Source organism: Zalophus californianus, chromosome 13 (assembly GCF_009762305.2).
Source record: "Zalophus californianus isolate mZalCal1 chromosome 13, mZalCal1.pri.v2, whole genome shotgun sequence".
Taxonomy (NCBI): domain Eukaryota; kingdom Metazoa; phylum Chordata; class Mammalia; order Carnivora; family Otariidae; genus Zalophus; species Zalophus californianus.
Window position 1 is genome coordinate 36744057 of NC_045607.1, and position 19927 is coordinate 36763983.

Consider the following 19927-nt stretch of genomic DNA (forward strand, 5'->3'; position numbering starts at 1 on the left):
AATTAACTACTCAGAGAGAAGTCCCAGAAACCTAAAGAATCTGCGACTTTCAGAGAACTTTTCAGGTTTGACCCGCTATCTATACGGCCAGCTCTATAGAGAGGCCCGATAGGCCCTGGGCTCAGGGCCCTTCAGTTCTGCAAGGGTCCTGTGCTGCCATCTACAGGTAGCTGGTAAGCGTGGACTCCCCCCCCCCGCCCCCGCCCCGGGCCCCGCTATATCTCGGGAACTAGTAGGGCAAGTGTAAATTGGAGAGAAGACTCAAGCTCTAATTAAATTACAGAACATATGTAACTGTCACATAGTTCACTTGACACTTGTACAAAGCAAAGGCCCTACTTCTCTCTTCTAACTTCGTATTAACACTTAGGCTCCTAAAATTCACAGAATTCCTTGCTGACCCACCTTCCACCGGTACAGATCTGGCTGTTACTGCCCATCTCCCAGAACTCAGATTCTCCCGCACAGCGTAGCCTGCAGACATTTGCTCAACCTCACAGACTTGAAACCCCACCAACCAGATTCTCCCCATCTTCACAGACCCCCGAGACTCCTTGCACTACCTTGCAAAACTCACAGACTTCCCCCATTAAGGCAAATGCGCGCGCTAACCCAGACGTCCCCAGAAAAAGGCCCAAGCTCCGCAGACAGCTCACACTAAGGCGAAAACCCGGGAGAGCCCCAGTCAGGCTCGGTGCCCTCAGGCTAGCGCTTTGAATCCAGCTCCGGCTCCCCCACCCCCAGCCGGATGGGGTCAGCCTAGGCCCGCACCCTGCGGGCCAAGGCCCCGCCCTCTAGACCTGTCATCACAGAAGCCGCACGTGGCCGGGGTGGGACCTCAGGCGACCTGCAGCCAGCACTTTGTCTCCTCCGCCATCCATTGGGGCCACCGCCGCCAATCAGAGCCAGCGGATCCGGGCTGGAGCGCTAGCGCCCGGGTGAGGCGAGCGGAGAAGGGGCGGGGGTTAGGAGAGTCTCTGAGACCTACCGGGGCTCGCGGTGCAAGAGGGCCTGGCCTGGGTTCTGCCAGGCTGGAATCCGAGGGGCGGGTCCCAGCGAAAGGCGGAGAGACCAGTAGAGGGCGGGGATCGGGGAAGGGTCTAGGGACAAGCGGATGTTCCTGGGGAGACGCAAAGAAGACGAGAAGGGGCGGAGCCATATGGGGCGGGGCCTGTGTTACAGGGGAGGAGCCAAAGGAATTAAAGAAACTAGGAAAGGGGACGAGCCCCAAGAAGGTGGGAGGTGGGACAAGGGAGGGGGTGGGCCTGGGCGTTGCGGGGGCGGGGCTCGGACAGAAGGGGTGAGGTTTGCAGGCCGAGGCTGCTGCTAGGGCTTCTCTGTAACTGCCCCAACCCACTACCTCCTCAGGTGCAACGGGACTCACGGAACTACAGGTGTGGGGTGGGGTGCGCGTGGAAGAGGGGACAAGGATGGGGATGCGCTTGGGCAAACAGGAGGTGGGGGGCACGTTAGAGAAGGAGAGAACCTGAGGACTGCTGTGGGGGGGAGGAAGACAGAGTTGGGGGAGGACTTGGGGGCTCAGTGTGCGGGTAAGCAGGTGCATTTTTCAGGGGCCCTTGTGGGGGAGAGACAGGAGTGCTTTGCGGAGGTTAAAGGTACAGTGTGAGGGGGCTAGGTCGCTGTCTGATGTGGAGGGTTGGAGGCTGGCTGTACTTGAGGGGGAGGGGATCTAAAGTTGCTCAGGGGGAAGCAGGTGCTGTATGATGGAGAGCTGGTGGTCCAGAGTGTGGGAGAGACGGAAGGACAGAGGGACTGTGTACAAAAAGAAGGGAGGGGGTTATGGGCACTGTTTGAGGGGAAGGGGTTGTAGGCCCCAATTGAGGGGGGAAGAACCCCTAGTCCTTTGAGAAAGTCTTGGGGCTTTGTAGAGACTCAGGAAAAGGCTTGTGTACTGTGTTCTAGGAATGGCATGATGAAATTGGTGGGGTAAAGAAGCCAGTCTGTAGTGCTTCTGGCTCCTTGGCTCTTAATAGCACCTTCAGGCCTGATCACTCTTAGGGTGGATCAGGCCCCACTTGCTACTAGGTCTTCTGTGACTGACTCCTCAGTCAGCTTTGGATCTGTCTGGCTGAGACTGGAGTTTGTCCCCCCAGCTGGTGTTCCTGTTAACCCTCATTCTAGTTCCTGTTCCTCCCAGAAGCCTGCCTTGGTCCCTGTCTTCCCCCTCCCCCACTTTGCCCTGCCCTATGCTCTGGGTGTGCTCATTTCCCACTTCCTTCCTCGCCCTGGGGCCTGGCCTGGGACTTGCCCGTTTAGGAGCTGTGCCCTGCCCGGAACTTTGTGCTCAATGGCCACAGACCCTAGTTACCAGCAGCAAGGCCCAGACCTCACCCCACTCCTACCAAGATCTCTCCCAATAGCCCCCACAAGTGACTGGCCACTACTTTTTTACCACTTGCTACAAACTTATTTTCCCCACCCTTTTCCTTCTTTGGGGTGGGGAATCCTAGGACCCTAAAAAATGGGCTTCTGTGGGAAGGGTGAAAATTACTGAGTCTTTGATGTATGTTTTGAAAGATGGGCTACTATGGCAGGCTGAACTCCAGAAAGGTTATGAGGCTCCAGCCTCAGCTGGAAGAGGAAGAGAATGGCTCCCACTCTCCTGGCTTGGAAGCTGATGGTCAGAACGGAGACTAGGGCCTGGTCCTCCAGAGAGCTCCTTAGGTTCCCTGAGGGGACTTGATGTAGTGCCAAAGTTCTATTTGCCCCTGGGCTAGTTGGGAGGGTGAAAAAGTCCTGCCTTCCACACAGTGGCTGGATGAGTGTGACAATGTTACTGAAAGGGGCCCCTAGCCAACCTTCTTCTAGCTGTGACTGGCTGGGGAGGGAGGGGGTGCTGGGGCCAGACAAAGCGGTGGGGTAGGGTGGGGTAAGGGAGGGCTGGCTGAAGCCTTTTGAGGAGGAGCTGATTGCTATGGCAACACAGCTTCCCAGACTGTCTCTCACAGAGGCGGGCCTAGGGCAAACACTCCAGCTTCCTCAGGACTGAGGCATTTGTGTGAGCGGGTGGGGCGTGAAGAGAAAGGGCATCAATTTGCTGAGCTGAGTCTGGAATATATAGCCTCTCTGCTTCAATACAAGTGGGAGGGCATTCAGACATTTGGGTCCATCCTCTGAAAATGGATTTGAGCGAACAATAGCTATTAGAATCATAGCAATATAAGGCCAGAGTTGCAGAGGCCCTCAGTGGCCATCATCTATGCGCTTGGGCAAACAGGAGGTGGGGGGCACGTTACAGAGTTGAAAATTTACAGCCAAACCCCTCATCTTATAGAGTTGAAAATTTACAGCCAAAGAGATTTTGACTTTCTCTAGGTCTCACTCACAGTGAAATAGCAGGAATTAGGACCCAGGTCTTCAGATTGCTGTTCACTCAGCCCAGGGCTCATCATTTCTTTCAGCCAATGTTTATTGAGTGCATATTATGTGCCAGGCACTGATGTTGATTCTGGGAATACTAGCGTGAACAAAACAATATTGCTGCACTCAAAGAGCTTCCATTCTAATAGGGGGAGAAAGAAATGTGTGTGTGTGTGTGTGTGTGTGTGTGTGTGTGTGTGTGTGTTTGTGTGTGTGTGGCAGAGAGAGGCCAGGTGGTGATAACTGCTATGAAAAAAATAAAGCAGGGTAAGAGTTTGGGGCAGCTAGGTAAGGCCTCCTGATTGTACCATGCTGCTTTTCTAGGGCACACGGAGGCCTAGAACATCTTTGATCCTTCCTACTGAACTATTGCCCGCCTGACCTTTGCAAGTAACTAAGACCTGGGCCTATGCTAATGGCAGTAAAACAGAACTTAATGCCTGTTCTGTGGTGTCACCAAGGGACTATTAATTTCCTATAGTGTTCTGTGTCTTTTTGTCTTCCCAACAAGCTTTCACTAAGGCAAGTAGGTTCTTACTTTGGTACTTTGCCATTTTGTTCAGGATTTTGAAAATTTCCTGAATCCTGTTCCTTACCATTAGGGAACCAATGAAGAAGTCAGTCCATGGCAACTGGGTTCTTTTTCAGGGTTTTTTCTCCTGGTCTGAGGTGAGGAGAAGGGAGCCTAGGGGAAGGGTTACTTAGGTTTTCTTCCTAAGTCTAGGGCACAAGGAGGAAGTAGGGGGAGGGGAGCCTTTTTTTTTTTTTTTACTGTCCACTGACAATCTCAGGGCCCTTGGGGCCTACAGCACAGGCAAGGTAGGAACAAGGACCTTGGGCCTTCTGTGGGCTCTGAACTATGAAAGAATGGACTCCCCCTCTTCTGGAGACACAACCAGGGAGCCTACCCTGGCTGATGCCAGTTCTCCAGGCATCAGTTTGAGTCTTCCCTCTTTGTTTTTTGTTGTTGTTGTTGTTTTAAGATTTTATTTTTAAGTAATCCCTACACTCAACATGGGGTTTGAACGCACAACCCCAAGATCAAGAGTCGTGCACTCCGCTGACTGAGCCAGGCTGGTGCCCTGAGTCTTCCCTCTTTTGACTCCGGTGTTTGCTTGCTTCTGTGGAAGACTGACAGAAAAAGCTTCTTAAGTTTGGAAACTGACTTGTCAACAAGTGCAGAGGGAAAGTTAGTCAGGGCTACGTATTTTCTTAGCTTGCCCCTAAAGTAGCCCCTCTAAAAAGTATCTTTTAATGCCCCATCCTTGCAGGGGTTTACATCCTGGCCATTTAAAGAATAAGAGGACAAGATTTAAGAATGACGATTCTGCTGCCACTTAATTTGGCTGATTCTGGCCTGAGCCTGGAATCGAGTGACTCAGGGAGAGGGTGGGGAGTTTCGAGAGAGATGTGAGTCATGGGAGTGAGCTCCATCGCAAGAGTTGGGCACATCTCCCCACTAATGGCAGAAGCCTTCCTATCCCACTTCCCCTGGGTGGTCTGTCTCCTATGAAGAGAGAGCACTGGTAGAAGGGATGAAGCAGCCTAATCTCAGAATGGTATTTCAGAGACACAAAAAAGGGTGTGTAGGTCCCTGAATTAAAATGTATCCCCATCTCAGGAGTCCTTGGGGCCGCTCTAATAAAGGCAAAAGAATATCAATATAGAGTAAGAAAAGGAAGAATACCATTTCTCAATGGAAGGAGATAAGGTCCCACTGCTGGACTATTTCATCTGCTCTGGCATGAAGGAAGCTTTCTAGACTTCAACAGTTCTCTGGTCTCTGAAGCTCTCTTGCAAGGAAGGGAGAGATGGGAGTGGGGTTTATTTGGGGTTTGGTGTGGGAAGAGCAGCCTGACTTTGGAGATTGTCGAACTGTGCCTATGAAAGCCCTAGGGCGTCCTATTAAACACCCTCGGAAGAGGAAGGGTGGAGGTGAGAAGTGGGAGGCCTAAGCCTTTGAAAGGGTTAAATGGCAGGGCAGGGAGCTCCTTTGGATTCCGGCAGATGAGGGGTTAAGAAGATGGGCGGGGTGGTCCCAGGTAGGCCTGCCCCCTTGTGGACCAATGGGCGTGCGTCTCCTGGAGGGGGCGTGGCTCACACTTGAGGTCGTGGAGAGGCTGGACTCCTATGGGCCAATCAGCATGATCGCTGCCCATGGAGGGCGTGGTCTCAGGGGGGCGTGGCGGCCGCGTTCGCTGCGGCGGGGGTGTTGGGGCATTGGGCGGGGCGGGCGGCCCCATCAGCTGGTAGGAAATGGCCTGTGAGTCAGAGGGGCAGCGGAGTCGGCAGCGCGGAGCCGGGGCGGCCACGGGGAGGGACAGTCGCGGGGAGGGGTGCGGCAGTGGCTGGGGGGCTGCGGGCTCCAGAGCCCGCTAGTGTTGCACACGAAGCTGAACAGAGAACAGCCTAGCAAAGCAGGGCTCTGCCTGAGCCACCCTTTGTCTGGGTTGGGGGCCCGTGGCGGGGAGGACCCGGGATTCGAGGGGAGGGACCGGGACGGGACGGAAGGGCCCGGAGCAGCGGCCGCCGCGGCGGAGCCAGTTTAAGAGCGGGGTGAGTGTGTGCTAGGGGGAAAGAACAAATTTCCGAAGCTCCAGTAGGGAATGGGGCCTGTCCCAGGCTCTGGGGAGGAGAGGGGTAAGAATGGACCTGGGAGACCAAGCAGGGGGTGGGGGAATCGTCCAGAACAAGGAGTCTAGGAGAAGGGGTGAGTCTGCCAGGCTCCGTTTGGAGGAGGTCCTGACATCTGCTCCCTCTCCACTGAAGGTAGAGGGTTTTAGGCCAGCGGTCAAGGGGTTGGTGAGAGAGCAGAGGGTTGACCTTCGTACTCACAGTGGTGGTCTATGGGAATAGCCCCCCTAGCTTGTGTGGACATGTATAGGGACAAAATGCAGAGCAGCTGGCAGTTCTCTCTGAACAGGATGAGGGTAGAAAGCACATGGAGAGGAATTTTCCTTCCTGTCACCCTCCTTCATCAGTGTAGAAATGGATATCTTTAATACTGAAGGGAAGGGAAGAGTGAGCCTGGGAGCTTGTACCTATACCAACACCCACCTACCCCACCTCCCAGGCCTAGCAGGTGTCTGAGGTACAGAACCCATGGTATTCTGGGACTTGTTGTTTTTGCTGGCCTTGCTCCCTGGGCATGTTGGGAACTGTAGTCCTTGCCAGCCACAGCCTGGCACAGCTGTTTAACGCCAGCTGCTGCCCACCCCCTGCACAGAGTGAGTTTGGCCTACCCTGCCCCCCTCTTCCACAGTCCTGCCCCATGAGTCAGCTTGAAGCCATGGTCTAGAGCCCGACAGGCTGGGTAGCAGGGAAGTGAGTCTTAGAGCTTCTCATTGACAAAGCAGGAACTGAGAGGGCTTGGGATAATGAGCAGATGCCAGGCATGCTGGGGTCAGGTAGGGCATCATGTCATCACCTGGCTTCCCCAGGGCAAGGATTCAAGAGGCCATCTTGGGTGACCAGGGGCTGGAGTGCTAAGCAAAAGGCCCTTTCTGAACCTGTATGGCTTGGGTAGAGGAAAGGAGAGGTACAGATGAATACATGTTGTACCTCTGACAATGCTATCATTGGAGTTCTGCCCTTTCCAGATACCCCACCCACCACAGGGAACCAGAATTTTCTTAGGAGTCTCACTTCCAATGAGAATGTGGTGAAATAGGGTAGTTTTGGGTACATTGATGGGAATTTGGTGTAGGAAAGCTTTTCAGTCTCTGGGTACAACTCTCTCCCTTTCTCCCTGCCTCCCACTTCACCTCTGTTGTTGCTGACTCTCTCTATACAAGTAATCTCTCTGTTTCTCTCATTCTGGGAATTTTTCTCTGCAGTGCCAGGACTGATGCTGAGATCTCTAGGGCTTCCATTCTTTTTTTGAGCCCCACTATGTGCTTAATCCCTATACTTGGAGTTTGGTGGAGGAGCAGAGCACAGACCTATCCTCAAGAACCCCGTGATGTGTCTAAGAGATTTTTTTTTTAACATTTATTTATTTATTTTAGAGATCAAGAGAGCCCAAGTGGGAGGGGTAGAGGGAGAGGGAGAGAGAATCTCAAGCAGACTCCACACAGCACGGGGCTCCATCTCATGACACTGAGATCACGACCTGAGCCGAAACCAAGAGTAAGACGCTTAACTGACTGGGCCACCCAGGCACTCCTGTCTAGGAGATTTCTTACCTACAAGAGCAAGCAAAACTGTCACTGGGTTACAGTAGATAGTGACATTGCCTTAGGTGGAGTCTCAGAGGAGAGAGAGAGATTTATGGTTTAGGGTGGCCAGAGTAGGCTTTCTGGAGGGAATGGCATTTGGGCTAGGCAAGGAGTAAGGACAGGGCTTAGGTAGGCATACAGGGGACATTCTTTGAAGGGGAAAAGACATTGTGGATGGCAGGCAGCACAGGACAAGCTTGATCCCGAAGGCAGTATTTCCTTTCATAAAGGAAGATGACCTTTAATTTGGACATTCCCCTCACCCAGTATGGGTTCCTGGGGGTAAATTAGTCAGTAAAGACCATCTTGTCCCCTGGCAGAAAAACAGTGGTTTGGGTTTTTGAGTGTTAAATGTGTTGTGACGAAGAGGAGAGGTAGTCCTAGTTGCTTCCAGCTGCCTGACTGCCCCTGCCTTATCTCTAGTTTGCAGGGCCTAGGGGGAGGGTAGGTCCTGGAAAGTGCCTTCTGGCAGTGCCTCCTCCACTCCCCCTCCACTTGTTTTTGATTAGATTTGTTGCCTCCTGTTTTTGTTTTTTTTTTAAAGATTTTATTTATTTATTTGACAGAGGGAGACACAGCAAAAGAGGGAACACAAGCAGGGGGAGTAGGAGAGGGAGAAGCAGGCTTCCTGCTGAGCAGGGAGCCCGATGCGGGGCTCGATCCCAGGACCCAGGGATCATGACCTGAGCCGAAGGCAGACGCTCAACGACTGAGCCACCCAGGTGCCCCCCCGCCTTTTTTAAGATTTTATTTATTTATTTGACCGAGAGAGACACAGCAAGAGAGGGAACACAAGCAGGGGGAGTGGGAGAGGTAGAATGTTGCCTCCTGTTAAAGGGATAGACTGCTGGGGGCAATTGGGAGTTTAAGTCCAAAGGGCCACCTTTGAGCTGACCTGAGGTTTGTACCTCTGAGGAGTGCTCATGGGGTGTGAGTTTCTGCAAGACCTCTGCCCTTAGGGCTTTGGGGTAGCACTATCCCTTTGGAGATAGACTTATGGGAAGGAGTTATACAACTCGGTGGCCCTGACTAGGAGGGCTGAATTCTTTCCCTGACCAACTCTTAGGTGGCATGATCTCTTAGAACCTGGGGTATTGCATCCCCTCTCATGTTCAGGGCAGAAGCCTCTTTGCTGGTGGCCCTGATAAATGGTCATCCTGCCACAACTTACTTCTGACATCCTTATTCCATTGAACCGAGACCTGCCTCTCTCTGACTCTTAGGTAGCCCTGCTCTGCCCGCTGGGCTCTGGATCCCAAGACTGCACCTTCTGTTTCTGAAGAGCTTTTCATATGGGAGAAGGATATCCTGGAGGGTACTCTGGTAGCCCACATTTGGAGAGGAGCGTTACCACTGGCTCCAGGGATCCTGGCTTATCTCTGTTCTTCTTTCCTCAGGGTCCGGCTGAGCCCAGGAGCTGCACGGAATGGTGGCAGTCACCTTGCCAGTGCAGCGGGAATGGACCAGACTGCAAGCTAGGAGAGTAAGGCATCAGTCAGGAAGAGGGAACACACAGCTAGGCTTAAGGCCTCTTCATCGGGGTGAGTGCTAGGGAAAGGGAGGGGAAGCAGGTCCAGTAAGAAACCTGAGCTAAACGTGTTACCCACTTAGAAGTTCTCGGACTGGTCTATATTATTAATGGGATTAATACTCCATTAATCTTTTTGGGGATTTGGACACCTTTACCCCCACGAACCCTACAAGGTCACCTCTTCAGGCTGGGGGAGGATCTGAAACTCAGGTGGAAGGGAGAAGTCTCATTGATACCTCTGACCACCTTTTCTTCTCTTCTCTTGCACAGATGTCCCCAGACCCCCCAGCCCAGGCCCAGCATAAAGGCTGTGGGGGGGGGCCCCCCTGACCCAAGGCGGGGCTTCATGCGCCACGTGCAGGCGGAGCCGTCTCCATCCTCAGAACCAGAGGCTGGCCCTTCGCAGCCTGCAGTCAGGCAGGGGGCCCTCCAGGGTGGCCTGCTCATGGGCTACAGCCCAGCAGGGGGGGCAACATCCCCCAGGGTCTACCAGGTATCCATCTTTTCCCCTCCAGCTGGTGCCTCTGAGCCTCATAGGGCCCTGAAACGGCCGGCCCCACCCACTGAAGTTCCCAGGGAGGTGAAGAGAGGCCCTGGGCTGGGGGCCAGAGAGGGACTACCCCCTGAAGAACCATCTACTGTGAGGCTACTAGGCCCAGAGGGACTGGGGCTGGGACTGGGTGTGACCAGCCAGCATTTCTGCCATCATGGCCTCTGTGTTGTGGAACAGGGAGGTAGCTCCACCTCACCTTGGACTTCAGGGGCCCAGAGTACCCCCTACCCCCCATCAAATGCTTCCTGCAATAGTTTGCACACCAGAGACTGGGCTTCCCCAGATCCAAGGGGACAGGGGTCCCTGGGGGAGTCCCCAGGGCCAGCCCCTCTGGGCCAGCTGCACACATTTGACACTGATTTGCACAGTCTTGCACAAATAGGGGCTAAGAGCCCAGTGGCTGGGGTGGGCAACGGGGGCAGCCCTTGGCCTAGGGAGTCCCCTGGCACTGCCAATGGGCATAGTCCCGAGCACACACCCCCTGGCCCTGGACCTCCAGGCCCCTGCCCCACCAAGCGAAGGCTGCTTCCTGCTGGAGAAGCCCTGGATGTCAGCTCTGAGGATGAGGGGCCAGCCCCTCGGAGGCGCCGGGGAACCCTGGGCCACACTCCTGCTGCCAACAGTTCTGATGCCAAAGCCACACCCTTCTGGAGCCATCTGCTGCCTGGGCCCAAGGAGCCTGTGCTGGTAAGCCAGGAAAGGAGATGGTCTATTCTTAAGTAGATATGTGTGTGGAAAAAGGTGAAGGCCTGGGGGGGATGTTTCTATGAGAGCTGGTAATGAGCTCCTGCTCGCAAACATACTTGGCCTCCACCCAATATCTTTTTGTAATCTTTCCTCTCCATAGGACCCAACAGACTGCAGTCCCATGGGGCGGAGGCTGAAAGGTGCCCGTCGCCTGAAGCTGTGAGTGATCAGCTTCTCCCTCTGCTCTGTCCCTGCAAATGGGGCAAAAGTCTGTAATCCTTTTTCCAGCCCCAGAGTAGGGGACCCCAGGGCAGGAGTCCTAGATAGTGGCAAAGGGTGAGCCCAAGGACGTGAGTACGCATACCAGAATGCTTTAAGCCAACACACTGTGTGTCCCCTCCCTACCAGGAGCTCCCTTCGAAGCCTCCGGAAGGGGCCAGGCCTGCTGAGCCCCCCCAGTGCCTCCCCTGTTCCTACCCCTGCCGTCAGCCGTACCCTGCTGGGCAACTTTGAGGTAGTTCCCCTTGGATTCTGTGATTGGGGGCTTTGGGGGAAGTGAGGTGGTGGAATGTGGCTTGGATGGGTAAGGAAAACAGCTGGCGTCTGTCTCATAACATGCTTTCCCTATCTCCACCCCAGGAATCATTGCTGCGAGGACGCTTTGCACCATCTGGCCACATTGAGGGCTTCACGGCAGAGATTGGAGCTAGTGGATCCTACTGCCCCCAGCATGTCACGCTGCCTGTCACTGTCACCTTCTTTGATGTTTCTGAGCAAAATGCCCCGGCCCCCTTCCTGGTATGACCTGACCTCAACTCTAAGTTAGCTTGTGAGGAGGGTGAGGGGTTGGTGGCAGGAGGGGTTCTTTAGGTGTTCTCACCTAAGGAGAGGGTTCAGGGCCAGGTGGATGAACTCTTTTGTGGGGCAAGGGCCAGGCCCAGAGTGAAAGATTATGGAGATGGTTGAGTATTCAAAGACCCTACCTTAGCTGATGGCTCCATGGCCTTCCTAGGGTGTCGTGGACCTGAACCCCCTGGGGAGGAAGGGTTACAGTGTGCCCAAGGTGGGCACCATCCAAGTGGTAAGTTTTCCCTGAGGGGGAGTGGGAGTAGGAGAGGAAGACAGCCCGTAGACCCTACCAACTTTGTTCTGTCCTGCCCCCAGACCTTATTTAACCCCAACCAGACTGTGGTGAAGATGTTTCTCGTGACTTTTGACTTCTCGGACATGCCTGCTGCCCATATGACCTTCCTGCGCCATCGCCTCTTTTTGGTGCCTGTGGGTGAGGAGGGAAATGCGAGCCCCGCCTGCCGCCTCCTCTGCTACTTGCTGCACCTCAGGTAAGGACAGGGCCTAGGGGCGGTTGGGAAGATCCAGGGAAAGGATTTTCCCCACCCCAGGTTATCTCTTCCCTGAATTGGATCTCTCCTGGCTTCTCTACTATCTGGATTCTTTCTTTGATCACCTTGTCCTCCCCCAGGTTCCGGAGCTCCCGCTCAGGCCGCTTAAGCCTGCATGGAGACATCCGCCTGCTTTTTTCCCGCCGGAGCCTGGAACTGGACACAGGGCTCCCCTACGAACTTCAGGCAGTGACTGAGTCCCCTCACAATCCACGTTATTCACCTTTGCCCTGATTGTCAGTGCCCTGAACCCATGTGGGCCAGGGCCAAGTACCAGCCCATCCTGCTCCATCCTGGACAGAGCAAATACGTGGAAAGGTGGCAAAAGACCCTTCAGGCTTGAATTAAAGCCCTCACCATGCTCATGCCCAAATTGATTATTTGGGTGTTTAAAGCTTCTGATCCTTACCACACTCTGCTCTACTCTGGGTACTCCACGTGCCTCCCCACCCCCTTGGATTTCCCAGGCCAGCTTAGGTAGTAGGGAGACACCGGAGCTACCCTGAGGTTGTCCCAAGTTCCCAGGCAAGTTATGCCAGCGTTGCCTCCCTGTCCTGGGCAGGGGCCACTTATTATTTTATTTATTTTTAATTTATAATTTATTCAAATTGGATTGCCTTGGTAACCTCCCAAACCTGATAATTGGCATTGCCCCTCCTCCATTCCCACTCTCAGATACTGCTCCAAGCTCAGGAGTTGAAGAAGCTGATGTGGGGGTTGGGGAAGAACTGTTTTTCCTCAGCTGAGGGCAGAAAGGTTATCCCAGAAGGACTGAGTCAACTAGCCAAAGACTCAGCTTCCCCTGTCCTTCCCTATACCTTTCACTTCCCCTACCCTCTGACCCTTCTCTGAAAGCCAACTTTGTGTGTGTGTGTTTGTGTGTGTGTGTGTGTATGTGCACACACGTGCACACATACAAGGTTGTATTTGTGTGATGTGTGTGAGAGAGAGCTTGAATGCATGCGCACACACACAGCTTAATCACCCTTCATCTAAGTCTCCAGATTCCAGTTGTCCTCCTGCCTGTGTCTCCTTGCTTTGGGGTCCTGACTGAGGAAGGTGTTCAGGGACAGAGTCAGGGCCAAGGACTGGGGTGCCTCCTCTCACCTGGCCAGACTCTGACCCACCTACCTCAGCTGGGGTGAGGGGCACCCCTCACACTCAGTCATGTGATTCCCAACTACCCCACTCCCCACACCAGACTCTGACCCAGCCTTAGCGCTAACTCCTGGGGCTGGGCTGAGGGGAACAAGCAATTGCTTGAAACTTGAACAAAAAGAAAAAAAGAAAAAATTGTACCTGGTACTTTTTTTCAAGAAAAAAAAAAAAAAAACAGAAGAAAGAATAAATTCTTGTTTGGAAACTTGAGCTAAACCCTACTTTTTCTGTTGGGGAGTGTATGGGAATGGGGTTGGAGGGCCTAACTGGAGCTCAGACTCTGCCCATTCTCCCAAAGAGGAGGCCTGAGGCCTAAGGCCATGAAGTCTTAGGCAAGGCCCTAATGAGTCTTAGGAGCTGGTCTTGGTCTTTTCAGATAAATGGGGTGGGGTGGTGGGGAAGTTTCAGCCACAAAAGCTGAGCTCTCTGAATGTAGACCTGAATTCCTTTTTTTTTTTAATTTTTTTTTTTTTAAGGATTCTATTTATTCATTTGACAGAGAAAGACACAGCGAGAGAGGGAACACAAGCAGGGGGAGTGGGAGAGGGAGAAGCAGGCTTCCCGCGGAGCAGGGATCCCAATGTGGGGCTCGATCCCAGGATCCTGGGATCATGACCTGAGCCGAAGGCAGATGCCCAACCGACTGAGCCACCCAGGCACTCCTGTAGACCTGAATTCCTATACTAGTTTTTATTGTTATTGATTTTAGCCCCTCTTGAACTTAAGTGCCCTGAAATGTAAAAAGAGTGATTATGCAGTCCTCAAAAGATGTGCCAGAGCATTAGGGATGTGTGCAGAATGACATGATCCAGAGAAGCCTGAACGTATGGGCTGTGTGCTAGACTCTACGCAAGGGGACTAGGCCTCATAGACTGGGAGGAGGTCAAAAGAGGTAGAAAAAGCTATGGTGCTTTGGGAAAAGAGGAGAAGGGGAAATCTCAGTCCAATCACTAGGCATTGTTAGGCGCAGTCACCATGGCAACAGGAATGGGGTCAGTCCCTAGTGGGAGGGCTGGGTAGAACACAGCAGGACTACCTGACAATATCACTATGGCAACCGTGGCAAAGAGCTCCAATCCCCTGGTCGCTATGGTGACAGGGGCGTTTATATGCTCAGAAGGGTAAACTGAGTCTCGGGTGGAGATAAAGAACTCGGTGGGAGGTGTTTCTGGGCCAGCTGCACGTGGAAAGTAGGCTCTATGGTCACCATGTCCGGGATCTTGGGCTTGGTCAACGAGAACGAGTTCCAGCTTCGGGCCTTCTCTAGCCAGTCTACATATCCAAGGAAACAATTTGATAAACGCTTCAGACAGGTAACGCTGATTGGCTGAGGTTGGAGGCGGGGGATAGACGACCGGAAGTACGTCTGGGGGAGTGGAAATGCAGGAGGAAAGGCTCGGGTCCCGGCTTCTAGAGCGACTTCTCTGCTCCCCGTCTCGTTGGTTCCGGAGGTCCTTCCGCCGTGGGAAATGCTGGCGCGCGCGGCTCGGGGGACTGGGGCCCTTTTGCTGAGGGTGAGTGCGGGGGCTCCTTCTCCAAGGGTCAGGCCAGAGATCACCTGGGTCCTTACCTGGGAAGAAGCGGAATTCCAAGTTTGGTGAGGGAACTGGGGTCAGAGGTCATGGTACTCACGTGAGTTCCGTCTCCGAAGACCCTTCAGGGTCGCGGTTTAGGGAGATGCCCCCTGGACAGGCGCCGAGAGGGGTGGGGTGCCCCGCCGGCTGGGGTCTCAGCTAATCCTTGTCTTCTCTTTAGGGCTCCGTACAGGCTTCTGGCCGTGCTCCGCGTCGCGACTCCTCTGGATTGCCCCGAAACACCGTGGTACTGTTTGTGCCGCAGCAGGAGGCCTGGGTGGTGGAGCGAATGGGCCGATTCCATCGGATCCTGGAGCCTGTGAGAACCTCTTCTGCCCACTCAAGGCCAGCCTGATGCCGAATTCCCTTATGACATGGGCGAATGGGGTGGGATCTCCTTCAAGCCTGCCCCCACCTTTGGCTTCTAACTCCCCTAGCCAGACCTAGCAGGCCCCAGGCTGCTGAACTTCATACCCACGTTACCATCTTTTTCTGTTCACTCTGGCATCCCACAGGCTCCGTTCTTGGGTATCTCCCCTATCCACTCTCAGCTTCGCCTGTCTGCTACTCTGCTGGCTCCCATTCCCTTGACTCTCCCGCCATTCAGATGTGCAGCCTTGTATTCCTATCCTCTCGGGCTTCCCTACCATTGACACCCCCAGTTTTCTACCTTACTTGGAATGTTCCATATGTTGATTCCATACCCACTCCAGGCCTAGCTTGGATCCCAACCCTACAACCCTCATTCTTCTGAGGACCCATGACTCCTCTTCCCAGGGCTTGAACATCCTCATCCCAGTGTTAGACCGGATCCGATATGTGCAGAGTCTCAAGGAAATTGTCATCAACGTGCCTGAGCAGTCGGCTGTGACTCTTGGTGAGGGGTGCAGGGTGACACGGGTGCCCTGAGACCATTAGGATGTGGTTGCAGGAGATCCAGAGCTCAGGAGAAAGAGTTGATTGGAAATTGGAGGCCTGATTTTCCTCCTTTGCTCTCCCATTCCTGTACCTGTAGACAATGTAACTCTGCAAATTGATGGAGTCCTTTATCTACGAATCATGGACCCTTACAAGGTATCTGCTACCTGCTTTATTCAGCTTCTGAGTTGCTTTTCTCACTAAAATCCTGCACTCAAGCTTCTTAACACTATCCATGCCCTTTTCAGGCAAGCTACGGTGTGGAGGACCCTGAGTATGCTGTCACACAGCTGGCTCAGACGACCATGAGATCAGAGCTTGGCAAACTCTCTCTGGACAAAGTCTTCCGGGTAAGGGGATCTGAGCCAGAGTTAGTATTGGAAGACACATATCTTGCCCTCAGTCCTTTCTGGGGGTCAAGATCAGTCAGAGGCACTTCTCAGCTTAGACCCTTGATAAGTGGATTGAAGCCATGGAATTTATACCTCTTTTTTTCCAGGAGCGGGAGTCCCTGAATGCTAGCATTGTGGATGCCATCAATCAGGCTGCTGATTGCTGGGGCATTCGCTGCCTCCGTTATGAGATCAAGGATATCCATGTGCCACCCCGGGTGAAAGAGTCCATGCAGATGCAGGTGGGGGCCAGGGAGGGATGGGGAAGAGAACTTCAGGATGCTCCAGTCTCATGGGGACCTGGACTCCCTTCCCTATCATGATGGGTACAATTGCAGGTCTGTGTAAGAGTTTACTCTGGCTTCTTGTTGATGGGGCTTGTTGGGGGCTTTTCTAGGTGGAGGCAGAGAGGCGGAAACGGGCCACAGTTTTAGAGTCTGAGGGGACCCGAGAGTCAGCCATCAACGTGGCAGAGGGGAAGAAGCAGGCACAGATCCTGGCCTCCGAGGCGGAAAAGGCTGAACAAATAAATCAAGCTGCAGGTCCGCAGAGGGTGGAGGCTGAGGGAGGAGCAGGGCATGGACCTGTGAGGGTTAGTGCTGTGACAGGAGCTTTGAGGTACCCTGACCTCATGAGTAAAGCTTTGTCTCTTTTCTTCCAGGAGAGGCCAGTGCAGTTCTGGCCAAGGCCAAGGCTAAGGCAGAAGCTATTCGGATCCTGGCTGCAGCTCTGACACAACATGTAAGAGGCCTCTGGGTGGGAGTCAGGAACAGGAATTGACAGTGGAAGAGGTTTTCTCATCTACCCTTGGGAGAAGTTCCTGCTTTTGTGGGTTCCATTGAGCCAGATTACACGATCTCTTGTATTGTGATCTGCATTGTGATCTGATCCTCTTTCCAGGAATCTGACTTCTTTTTATTCCCCTCCCCTCCACCTACCCTCTGCCCCCACCTCCTTCTCCAAATCTATGATATGTGTTTTTATCCCTTCTGTGGCCACAGAATGGAGATGCAGCAGCTTCACTGACAGTGGCCGAGCAGTATGTCAGTGCGTTCTCCAAACTGGCCAAGGACTCCAACACTATCCTGCTGCCCTCCAACCCCGGCGATGTCAGTAGTATGGTGGCTCAGGTTAGAGTGCCCTGAGGACCCAGCACAGAACATCAATGCTAGAAACTGACCCCCCCCATCACCACCATCACAACTTACACACCATAGAGGCCTTCCAAGTACCCTGAGACCTAGACCTCCTGTTAGTCTCTGTAGAGAATAAATCTCTAAGAATGAGACACTCCCCCACCTTACCCCAGGAGATAGGGGAGCTCTTGAGATGTCTCTTTTTTTGGCAGATATCTATACCGGTATTCTGAGGGTGACCCTGTTCTGATAGTTTATAAGATTCCTAGAATCAACTCTAAAGTTTGAGTCTTGAGAGAGAAAGAGAGAAAGGAAAACAACCTTATTGGATCCAGCCCCACTTTCTTTTTAGTCATTGGTGGGTTGGGCTGTGCCTTCTGCCATGTGTCCTCATGGCTCACTCTCTGTCCCTTTTCTTAGGCCATGGGTGTGTATGGGGCCCTCACCAAAGCCCCAGTGCCAGGGGCCCAGGACTCAGTTTCCAGTGGGAGCAGCAGAGATGTCCAGGGCACAGATGCAAGTCTTGATGAGGAATTTGATCGCGTCAAACTGAGTTAATGGAGCGGGGCTTGGCCAGGGAGGCTGGGGACAGGGAAACAGTACTCCCAGACTCTGGCTCTAGCTTCCTTGCCAAGATTTTGTTATTATTTTTTTATTTGAACTTTAATCGTGTAATAAACTTGCCAGTGGCAAACCAGAAACTGTCCTCTTTGATTGGGGAATGAAGTTAGGAAAGTCACCAGTGTTTTCCTTGGATATCCACTTCCATCCTCCAGTCCTCTCAGGTCTGGGAAGCTGATTCCTCCACCAGTAAGAATGAATGAACCTCGTGTAAATAAAATCCTTTTTGTCTTCAGGAGAAGCTTTGGGATAGGGTGGAAGGATTAAGCCACAGGTCTACTGACCTGCCAGCTGGGGAGTGTAGTTCTCCCTCCTGCTAACTATGGGGATGTGAATTTGAGCAGGTGCTTGAGGGGATTGGTTTTATTTTAAGTAAGCTTCATGCCCAATGTGGGACTTGAGCTCACAACCCCAAGATAAAAAGTCAACTGCTTGGGGCACCTGGGTGGCTCAGTCTTTTAAGCATCTGCCTTCGGTTCAGTTCATGATCCTGGGGTCCTGGGATTGAGTACTGCATTGGGCTCCGAGCTCAGCGGGGAGCCTGCTTCTCCCTCTCCCTCTGCTGCTCTCTCTGCTCGTGCTCTCTCTCAAATAAATAAAATCTTCAAAAAAAAAGTCGCCTGAGCCATCCAGCAGACACCCCTGGGGGGATTTTTTGTGGGAAATAGTACTACCCTGGCAGGGTAAGTACTGCTGAATGCTTAAAGGGTTTTCAGGGACTGAAGACACTTATTCCTTCAAAAATGTCATGCTGTCTACCATGTGCCGAGCTCAGTGCTAGATGTAGGTTACAAAAGCAGTTTAGACCCAGTGGTGGTTCCTGCTTTCACAGACTCAGGTTGGGCAGGGAAGTCAGACAAGGAAACAGATACAAAGTGCTAAGTGCTAGGATAGAAGAAAGTTCTGATTGAGGGATCCTGGAGGGAAGTACATGTCAGCTTGTGGGCAACAAGGCCATTGAGCTCAGGCTGGAAAAATTAATGTCTTCACCAGGATAGGGTTTGGGACTAGAATATGCAAAGGCCCACAGTTCCAGAGAAGTTGGAACATTCAGTTTGCTAAGGCTGAAGGGTGGGCTATCTGGGATATATTTAGGGTGTGTAAGAGGTCCACCGCACAGGGAGAGAGAGTACTGAAGAATGTGGACTCTAGCCTTAGGGTAAGGAGGGATCCATGAAGGGTTTGTTGTTTTTTCTTCCCCTTCCCAGGAATGCTTTTAGGAAGATTAAGGTAGTCACTTTAGTGTTTTAGATACATCTGTTCTGTTGCAATGGGGACAGGGTATTTGAAGGAGAGATGGGAAACTGAAGGATAGTAAGAAGGCGGCCTCAACAGTCCTGGAGGGGGTGATGAGGACTGAACTTCATGAAGTAAGGAGCCATCAGGATGGAGGTGGAGGGATGACATTTTTCAACATATGTCTGAATTAGAATGTATTCATGTATTCATTTGATAACTATTGAACCCCAAATACATGCCAGGCACTAAGGATATAATAATGAAGAACTAAATTCCCTGCTCAATGAGTTTAAGTTTTTTTCCTTTTAAGGTTTTATTTTTCTTCTTTTTTTTAAGATTTTATTTTTAAGTACTGTCTACACCTAACTTGGGGCTCAAACTTAAAACTGCAAGAGCAAGTCATACATGCTACCCACTGAGCCAGTCAGGTACCCCTCAATGAGTTTTAAGTTCTATTTGGAAGGGACAAATGATTAATAAGATGTTTAGTATTTCTCATGCTGGTGAGCTGTGCTATAGAAGAAATCAAAGAAAGGAGGGAGGTGGGGAATTGGGGAGGAGGCTGTAATCTGTAACATTAAGTAGAGCATTCCAGGAAGCCTCTGGATGTTACATTTGATCTTAGATATGGAGATGAGGGGAAGACCCATTTGGGCACCTGGGAGTAAAGCTGACTGGAGATTCTAAATGCGATGGCCTTTGAGGCCATTATAACTGGAAGAGCGAAAGAGCCACAGTAGATGGAACAGAGTTAAGGAAGCAAAGAAGTGGCAGCTAGATAAATCAGAGAGGGAAGCCAGAGCTGGTGTATAGACTTGTAGGGCCATGTAGGCCTACTATAAGAACTTGGGCTTTACTGTGAAATGAAACCAGCGGAGAGGATTTTTGTTTCTAACAGTAACTTTACTGAGGGGCACCTGGGTGGCTCAGTTGGTTAAGCGTCTGCCTTTGGCTCAGGTCATGATCCTGGGGTCGCATTGAGCCCCGCAGGGAGCCTGCTTCTCCCTCTCCTCACCACTCATGCTCTATCTCTGTCTCTCTCAAATAAATAAATAAATAAATAAAATTTTTTTAATAGTAGCTTTCCTTAAGATGTAATTCACATACAATTCACCCATTT

At 52.3% G+C, this 19927-nt stretch overlaps 2 protein-coding genes across 11 annotated transcripts; both read left to right on the forward strand.

The window, feature by feature from the left end:
• The first annotated feature begins 837 nt into the window (after nucleotides 1-837).
• On the forward strand, nucleotides 838-13137 carry FAM214B (family with sequence similarity 214 member B). Of its 8 annotated transcripts, none has more exons than XM_027614572.2 (9): nucleotides 838-938; nucleotides 8996-9139; nucleotides 9400-10369; nucleotides 10530-10588; nucleotides 10778-10883; nucleotides 11009-11167; nucleotides 11382-11450; nucleotides 11534-11709; nucleotides 11850-13137. In XM_027614572.2, the coding sequence occupies exons 3-9, from the start codon at nucleotides 9476-9478 to the stop codon at nucleotides 12001-12003; spliced, it is 1617 nt and encodes a 538-aa protein (XP_027470373.1). In that variant the 5' UTR covers nucleotides 838-938; nucleotides 8996-9139; nucleotides 9400-9475; the 3' UTR covers nucleotides 12004-13137. The 8 variants fall into 8 exon arrangements, with proteins under 8 accessions (XP_027470373.1, XP_027470372.1, XP_027470378.1 ...); XM_027614571.2 differs by lacking the exon at nucleotides 838-938 and adding an exon at nucleotides 1257-1394; XM_027614577.2 differs by lacking the exon at nucleotides 838-938 and adding an exon at nucleotides 1306-1368.
• A 1160-nt stretch (nucleotides 13138-14297) lies between these two features.
• On the forward strand, nucleotides 14298-17648 carry STOML2 (stomatin like 2). 3 transcript variants are annotated; one of them, XM_027615559.1, is made up of 10 exons: nucleotides 14298-14441; nucleotides 14683-14820; nucleotides 15279-15378; nucleotides 15517-15575; nucleotides 15668-15769; nucleotides 15919-16053; nucleotides 16209-16353; nucleotides 16473-16552; nucleotides 16813-16941; nucleotides 17368-17648. In XM_027615559.1, the coding sequence occupies exons 1-10, from the start codon at nucleotides 14397-14399 to the stop codon at nucleotides 17503-17505; spliced, it is 1071 nt and encodes a 356-aa protein (XP_027471360.1). In that variant the 5' UTR covers nucleotides 14298-14396; the 3' UTR covers nucleotides 17506-17648. The 3 variants fall into 3 exon arrangements, with proteins under 3 accessions (XP_027471360.1, XP_027471359.1, XP_027471361.1); XM_027615558.1 differs by having other exon boundaries at nucleotides 14301-14441; nucleotides 14683-14846; nucleotides 15215-15378; XM_027615560.1 differs by lacking the exon at nucleotides 16813-16941 and having other exon boundaries at nucleotides 14301-14441; nucleotides 14683-14846; nucleotides 15215-15378.
• Nucleotides 17649-19927: the final 2279 nt, after the last annotated feature.

Excerpts from the sequence above, each read along its gene's own strand:
- FAM214B (XM_027614572.2), top strand. The coding sequence starts at position 9,476 with ATGCGCCACGTGCAGGCGGAGCCGTCTCCATCCTCAGAACCAGAGGCT. Across the intron at positions 10,370-10,529 it reads GGCCCAAGGAGCCTGTGCTG|GACCCAACAGACTGCAGTCC; the intron begins GTAAGCCAGGAA and ends TCCTCTCCATAG. Across the intron at positions 11,451-11,533 it reads AGGTGGGCACCATCCAAGTG|ACCTTATTTAACCCCAACCA; the intron begins GTAAGTTTTCCC and ends TCCTGCCCCCAG.
- STOML2 (XM_027615558.1), top strand. The coding sequence starts at position 14,397 with ATGCTGGCGCGCGCGGCTCGGGGGACTGGGGCCCTTTTGCTGAGG. Across the intron at positions 15,576-15,667 it reads GAATCATGGACCCTTACAAG|GCAAGCTACGGTGTGGAGGA; the intron begins GTATCTGCTACC and ends TGCCCTTTTCAG. Across the intron at positions 16,553-16,812 it reads CTGCAGCTCTGACACAACAT|AATGGAGATGCAGCAGCTTC; the intron begins GTAAGAGGCCTC and ends CTGTGGCCACAG.